Here is an 8232-nt window from a genome sequence, read left to right as displayed (position 1 = left end):
GTTTATTAAATTGGGTTAAATTACTATTTCAAAATGAATTAAATAAATTTTTATTAATATTCTAATCACTTGTATTTCTAGTCAAATGTGTCATTTATTTAATTATTTCTTCAAAGTTAATCAAATATTGTAAGTTATTATTTTTTATGTTAAATCATTATTTTCCTAAAAATAGTCAAGTATATTTTAGTCAAGTCGCAGGTCAGCCGCATGTTAGCAGGCACTTCGAATGCTTAAACCCTTCTCGAAGTGTAAATTGAACCCCGAACCCTCTTTGGTATTTTCAAATGATTTTTTCTGTTTAAATCTTTGAAAATTGTAAGTTTTCTTAATTTCTTTAAAAAATTAAGTGGCGACTCTTTTCTAAGTATTTTTCTCAAATTGTTTTATATTTAGAACATTTCAAAAAGTGATTTCTCTAAAGATAGGAAAGTTACGGCACAACAAACATCCCCTCAATTTATTCCATAAATAGTACTCCTTAACAAACAGATTAATACTGAATTTAAGGACAATAGGCAGACTTAATTAGGTTGTACAAGATTTGATATAACTAAATGACACATAAATGATATTACTAATAATTTTATTTGAGAAGAAATTTCTTCATCCAAAGAGCAGAACGCTTGGGGTATCTCTTTAAGTTATTCTTGTAATCTACAAAATTGATGCCAAATCTCTGTGTGTATCCTGATCCCCATTCAAAGTTGTCAAAAAATGACCATGCAAAGAACCCTTTAACATGTACTCCCTCCCTGAAAATTAAATTAAATTAAAAAACAAATATTAATTATACCATTCTAAAACATTAACAAAAACAATTTGGCTTATTTATCTTCTTAAGGCAGGGGTAAGGTTGCGTTCTCCCAGACTATGTTGACGTTGTTCCTAATTGAAATGACAAAAACTATTTGGTTTAGATTTATGTTTTTCTTTAAGCGCAAGTTATACAAAGTTTACTTGGGGAAAATTCGAGATATACAAAAATAAATATCTAAAAATGTCAAAGGGGTTTTGTTATAGATACATAGATTAAAATAAATTATTCTATTTACTTAATTCACTAAGGTGTCAATTGACTCCACTTGAATAAGGATATCTAGCATTGGTATGTAGGCCCACTGAGGATAAATTGTGCTTCAAAAGGTCTAATGTTTTTCGGGTTCAAACCGAAACCTTTGATTATAACAAAAGAATTCCAACCATGCATCGATACTACACGCTAATTAAAAAAAAAAGTACTGACCTAAAAGCCCTATAAAGAGACTTAATATGGCGTTGGTAGAAATCAACCCTCTGAGCATCATTGATACCTTTTGCAACATCATCAATATTGGACACACCCATTCCTGATATATAACCAATTTCAATTTAATTAGCAAGTACTATAATTAAGTATAATTCAAACACATTAATTAGTTTATTATTCAATAATTTCACTTACCACATTCTGTGATGTAAACAATTGGATTCTTGTAAAATTTCTTAATATAAACAAGAAGCTTATAAAGTCCCTTTGGAGCAACATAGAATATACTCACACCAGTCTGCATCCAAATATTAAAAATTAATACTATCATAATTTATACTAACAATATTTGAAAAATATTGAGTGAGATATATATACTTACTGGATCACCAATCAACTTTCCATTTCGCGATGCTACAAAAACATAAATTAATTTTAAATACTAAGTAATAAACTTTGAAATGATACTTAATCAGTCACATAGATCAAATGATGTCACATAAATTGAGACAATAACTTACTGGTTTGATTGACTAGATTATCAGTTCCTGAACTGATATTAACAGTATTTGGTGGTTTAGAAATATGAGCTGCAAAATTAGAGGTGTAATAATTCAATCCTATAAAATCACATGAGTCTTTCACCAACATTGATTCTTTTGGGGTAAACTTTGGTAATCTCTTGCCAACAAGTTTTCTCATACTTATTGGATAATCTCCATAAGTCAATGGGTGCATAAACCTGTCAACATAATATATATATATATTTCATTCACATTTTTAGTTTATAAAATAAGAAATATATACTTATATAAAAATACACTTTAAATCAAAGTATTTTTTAAAAAAAAAAAAATTACCATCCAAGCATAAAATCAAGAGCTCTTATAGATGCTTGTTTATCCTGTGGTTTGTTGGAGGCAGGCTCGAACCAATGTGACACTACAATAGTTCCTATTTGACCCTTTTGAATTGGCTGCACTTGCGTCACCACCAAATAAAAACAAAGTTAGTAGTAATAATTACTATATATTTTTTAAAATTACTTAAAATAAGTCAATTCAAACGGAGCACGCACCTTGTATTTTTTCCTGTATAGTTTGGAAGCAGCAGCATGAGCTAGAAGTATGTTGTGTCCGGCTATATAAGGCTCAGTACCGGAGTTTCCGATGGTGCAGTTATTGTTCATCCACGCAGAACACCGCCCAGGTGCTAAAGAACCAGAATCATAACCCGTTGATGTAAAAATCCATGGTTCATTCATCGTTGCCCACAACTTCACTCTATCACCAAAATTTTTGAAACAAATCTCCACAAAATCTACGTAATCATCTCTGTAAGCAGAAGCAGATTCAGAATTTGAAGCTCTTAAAATTCTTTATTCCAAGCATTCCACGTGACATTTTAATAGCATAATTAGATTAAAAACATTTTGTTACATTTTATCTGTCTTTAGTTTAATATCATAATATTCAAAAAATTTACATATTTTATAAAAGTTTGTGTCGAATTGAAATCAAACAAACAAATTGAAATGACTTAAGTACTAAAATATTAATGTTTTTCATATATATGTTTATATTTTGTATTGAAAATATTGGTTTCAATTGAACGCACGATCAGTAATTATGGTATCGAGTAGAGTACTTACACGATCTTAGGGCTTAGAAAGCCAAGATATTCATCTTCAAGGGCTTGAGGAAGATCCCAATGAAAAAGTGTCACTAGAGGTTTAATACCTAAAATTGCAATTTATAAACTAAATTACTTTTAATAATTCATTTTAATTGCGTGGGAAATTAAGATATAGGGAGAAAAAAGTAATTATTAATTACCAAGGGCTACTATCTCATTTATGAGACTGTTGTAGTGGTCAATACCAGCTTGATTTACTCCTTTTTTAACCTGACCCTCTGGATAATATTAAACACAAAAAATAAAAGATTAACTAATCAACTTATAATTAACAAAAGAATAAATAATATTAATACTAAATTATCTTACTTGGTAAAATTCTTGTCCATGCAATAGAAATCCTGAAAGCATCCAGTCCTTCAAATTTTGCTAGTTTCACGTCCTCCTACATTTGTTTTAAATTTTTTATTAAGATGAAGTTAGAAATTAAAAATATTTTTTTCGTCTAATTTCTGTTTAACTAAATTAATTATTAATTAGTGGTAGTAGTATACCTTGTAACGATGATAAAAGTCCAGAGCTATGTCTCCATTGCTACGGTCCAATATTTTTTCTGCATATAATTCACAATATTATCAGCTAGCGTTTGACGATAGATTTAGTTAAGTTATAACTTTGAAAAAAAAATGAGCTTTTCAAGTTATAGAATACTGTGTTATGGATAAATTACTTAATTATATGACTTAACATAATATAATCTCTAAAAATTCCTATAATTTGAATTAGTTACAACAATTTCCTTTTTCCTTTTGTCTCTTAATAATTGGATAATCACTTCACTTCTATCAAATATATTACAATTTTATTTGTGTACAATGCATTTGCTGCAAATGTTATTGTCGATACATAACCCAAATTATTTCAAACATATATCGGTATTCAGTATGAATCTGGTTTATAATTATGTATCTAATACATAACTTATATATTTGATACATAACTTATGTATCGTTTTCTATGTTTCAAATGAAAGACCAATGTATCCGTAAATTATGAAAAATTCAAAATTTAATTATTTTTTTAAAATAAAATATAATTAGCTCCTAAATTATTGAGATTTACATACTTTATACTCCCTCCGTTTCAAAAAGATTGAGCTCCTTTTCTTTTTAGTTTGTTTAAAAAAGAATAACCTCTTTCCTTTTTTGGTAATATTTTAATTTCAGTTTTTCACGTGACATATTTAAAGTCACAAGATTTAAGGACAATTTAGTACATTTGACATAACTTTAATTTAGGACCACAAAATTTAAAAATCTTCTTTATTTTCTAAAGTTTTGTGTCAAGTCAAACCAGATCACTCTTTTTAAAACGGAGGGAATACCATTAATTATTAGCTGTACTTTCACAATACTGTAGCTTAAATATAATGGGGCCGCAGTCTGAACTCTGAGGTCCCTTCCATTATTTCTACTAGTAATAAATGAGTATGTCCAAATTATTAATTATTCTATTTAGAGGAAGAGGGACCCCAGAGGGAACCAAATATGATTATTTTATTAAACATTATTATTCTATCCATTCAATAGTAGTTGTCCATTATATTAAAAATATTTGTTCAACAATATTACTTTCTTACTTTAAAAAATCAAGACATAATTTATCTTTTGTGTTTATTTACCCTTGTTATTAAATACTCTATTATTTATCATCTAATACATCTCTTAAAGCATCAAATTTAATAAAATAAAAAGATAATATAGTATTATTATCTTTATTATTTATTGTTTCTTAAAAAATGTATTAAGTCAGTAGCGAATGACTATTATTGGAGAGAGAGTATTTTTTATTCATTCGATGGATGGAATAATGAATATTTGTAGTTGAAGCATTTTAAATAAAAAGTTAAAATTATTTAATTAACATTATAAATAAACAGTAATATATGCCGTCTGACTTAACATTGTTGTTTTTCATATTTACAATAACTTATAATTTTGTATATATTGAATATTTTTTGATAAATTCGATGTGAGTTATCACGGGTCTCTTTATCTTGAATCTTATACTCAAATGTACCATGGATGTGTAAAATTTACTTACAGATATTAAAGGTATCAGGATTTATAATTTCGATAACAGATTCACGTGAATCGAGTAATTTTTTTATATTATTTATAAATGCTTAAGAATTTTTTATAAAAATTTAACTACTATTATATGTTCTTTTTAGGTCATATTAAGTGAAATATTAGTTATGATATATTTTTTATGAAAAAAATATTTAAGAATATATATTAAAGGTTATTTCTCACTATTATCTTTTAATTTATTTTCAAAATTATTCCTCTAGAAAATACAAAATAACTAAGAACCTCATTATATTAAGAGTAAATAAAAATAAAAAATCTCAATAATTTTTTAAAAACTTTGTATACTTTATTTATTTTAAACTACTGAAAAATCACAATAATTTGCATTATTTGAACTAAAATGAATATCTTAATTTAAAGTTAACATAAAAATCTATAAATTTCAAATATCGATATCTACTAATAACATAGATGAGGTCCCGGTCTACTAACCCCACCGCACATGCTGGTGGAAAAGTAACTTTCAAGCTTATTAATCATTGTACTAATTGTATAGAACAAGAATTTGAGTAATTTTTCAAGATAATAATTTATTTGGCTCTGCATAATAATTATTTCGATCCTAACATTAATAAAAGGTACGGTTTCCAAGTTTTAACTGGCCCCTATATCTTTATTTGGTTTAATCAAATGTTGCTTGATTTGGAAGTACTGAACTAAAGTCAACTCTCCTATATGATTATATGTGGGTAGTGCAATATGTCCCTAATTAATTGTCCACTTTTGAATTAACAGATCTATTAAAATAGTAATTATTGACATAGTGAGTTTATCAGTTTACCCCTATTAATTATGAAATTGATGGATTAAAAACTTAAAATTAAGTTCATTAATTAATTGAGTATAATAGGTAAAAAAAATTATTTTTTCTTGATTTGTTAAAATGGACAAATAAAAAGGAATAAGAAAAAATAAAAAAATAAACAAGTAATTAAGTGATAGAAAGAGTAATTAAATGGAAAAGAAAAAGTTAATTATAAGAATTGATTAAGGATTAAATGACGCAGTCTTTAAAAATGGGATGAAAAATGCATTAAAATTTAGCATGTGTTTTAATCATAAAATTTGCATTAGATTTTGAAGATGTATTTTGAAAATTTTGTTTGGTCAGAAAATTAAACTAAATTTTGAAAATATGATTTTCAAGTTATCAAAAATTGATGCCACCTGTGGTAAGTACTTCTTCATTATTAATCAAAGGTTTTGGGTTCAAGTTTTTCGGGATACAAAGTTGCTAATTTTTTGGAAGCATTTTATCCGTCAATGTGAACTTCCGAATCTAAATTTAATCTGACTTCAATATGGATATCAAACACCCAATTTCAAGTTTCAACTTTACAATCTATGGACAAAAAAAGAGTTTAAATAATGTACACTATCAATGTAAATAATTGTTATATCATCAGGTTATTTTCACATAATGTAGCGAATAACATATTAATTTTTTAAAGATTTCAAATCTCACGTTTTAAAAAAGATTTACCTAAATATTTCTTTGAATGATTTAATGATATAATTTTTTTTTATTTATATCGATTATGTATAAAATTTGAACTCTAAAATTTATGAGAGAGAGAGAGAGAATGTAAGAGTAGAGACCAGGATGAGTGTGGACGAAAGTATCCACAATACTTGGCCCTTTGCCATCTTCATTCCATGCACCTTCATACTGTAAATTAACCCAAAAAAAAAAACTTTTAATTAATTTATACACATATATTTTTAGTCTCCCTCCATCTTGTATACATTACCTCAAATAACTACTTGTCAACGTACAAAATCAAGATACAATTATTAAATTTCACCTATGTTATCCTTAAACTTAATTCTTTTCAAAAATCTAAATATCGTAACGTTGTCAAAAAAAAAGAATCCCCCGTTATTAGTTTTATTTATCATTTCTTGAAAAAAAATGTGTAAATGAGATAGTAGACAAATAATATGAGATAGATCGGACTCATCGGACCGGAAGAAGTAAATTACCTGATAGGAAGAAGTGGAAGCTCCAAAAAGAAAATCAGGTGAAAATATAGTACGATTAAATGGATTAGAAATAGTATGGCTTGGCACTTTTGCATTTGCAGCCAAAGAAAACTCTATCATAGACAAAAAATTGGCCAAAAATATCAAAAGGCTAATTGCCCAAAATGAACCTTGAAAAGCCATAGCCAATTATTATCTATATTTTTTCCCTTCTTTGTAACCCTCTTTATATAGAGTTAAAGATTTGGAGGCCAATAATAGACTAAGGGGTCGTTTGGTTAGGTGGGGGATAGAATAGGGAAGGATGTTTTACGGATAGAGATATTTTATGAGATTATTTTATTTTATCTTTCATTACAGATAACTTATCTCGCAATTTGTATTAAAATGGTGGGATAAAATCATTTTGGAACTAAATAATATTCTTCCTCTATTCAATAATAGTTGTCAATTATTGACTTGACACATGAATTAAGAAGCAGTAAATGATAGGGTAACTTTACCAAATCACCCTTATTAAATACAAGTCATCTAAACATTGAAAAATTAACAATATTTAATAACAAGGGTAATATAGACACAAAATAATAAATTATTCATTAGTTTTATAAAGGGATAAGGGTCTGAAAAATACCCCAACTTTGGTCAAATTTGTTGTTGCGATACTAAACTTTCATGAAGACCTATTACCTCTCTAGACTATTTAATAGTGTATTTTTTACCCCCTGAACTATTTAATAGTGTATTTTAAAGGTATATATGTGTCCACGTGGACACATTACTATTTATAATTTTACATTATTTTTTATGTCCACGTGGACAAATATATATGTTTAAAATATGGTATTAAATAGTCTAGGGAGGTAATAGGTCCTCATGAAAGTTTAGTATCGCAACAGCAAATTCGATCAAAATTGAGGTATTTTTCAGACCCTTATCTCTTTTATAAACTAAACAAATATTACTGAACATTACAAAATAGTATAGTGGGCAAGTAAAGATGGACAGAGGGAACACTACCTATTACCAAATGCAAAATAAAAATAATCTCAAAAAACATCGCAAAAATTCTTATTCTCATTCCACCGATTAAACAATTCCTAACAGATATTTCTTTCATTTTTCTGTTTCTGTATTATATTATTTTTCAATTTTGCAATCAATATGGACTAACTTTGGTGTGTGTTGGATTGGCGGGGGGGGGGGGGGGGG

The 8232-nt window shown here is 27.3% G+C and overlaps 1 protein-coding gene across 2 annotated transcripts in view; it reads right to left on the bottom strand.

Annotated features, from left to right (window-relative positions):
* Positions 1-446: 446 nt before the first annotated feature.
* Positions 447-8232, bottom strand: part of LOC125878177 (furcatin hydrolase-like) — a 9244-nt gene continuing 1458 nt past the window's right edge. The window contains exons 1-13 of one of the 2 annotated variants that reach the window (XM_049559367.1): positions 7021-7230; positions 6637-6706; positions 3439-3497; positions 3254-3329; positions 3085-3162; positions 2901-2988; positions 2328-2583; positions 2110-2225; positions 1771-1991; positions 1632-1663; positions 1445-1547; positions 1247-1349; positions 447-755 (exon numbers count right to left, since the gene is read on the bottom strand). In XM_049559367.1, coding sequence (XP_049415324.1) covers positions 587-755; positions 1247-1349; positions 1445-1547; positions 1632-1663; positions 1771-1991; positions 2110-2225; positions 2328-2583; positions 2901-2988; positions 3085-3162; positions 3254-3329; positions 3439-3497; positions 6637-6706; positions 7021-7203 — 1554 coding nt within the window. In that variant the 5' untranslated portion in view covers positions 7204-7230 and the 3' untranslated portion in view covers positions 447-586. Of the gene's footprint in view, positions 756-1246; positions 1350-1444; positions 1548-1631; positions 1664-1770; positions 1992-2109; positions 2226-2327; positions 2584-2900; positions 2989-3084; positions 3163-3253; positions 3330-3438; positions 3498-6636; positions 6707-7020; positions 7231-8232 lie in introns of those variants that run through there. The other variant, XM_049559377.1, reaches the window with a different exon arrangement.

This window comes from Solanum stenotomum, chromosome 1 (genome assembly GCF_019186545.1).
Source record: "Solanum stenotomum isolate F172 chromosome 1, ASM1918654v1, whole genome shotgun sequence".
NCBI lineage: Eukaryota > Viridiplantae > Streptophyta > Magnoliopsida > Solanales > Solanaceae > Solanum > Solanum stenotomum.
Note: the sequence above shows the minus strand (reverse complement) of the source record. Positions and strands in the feature narration are given on the sequence as shown.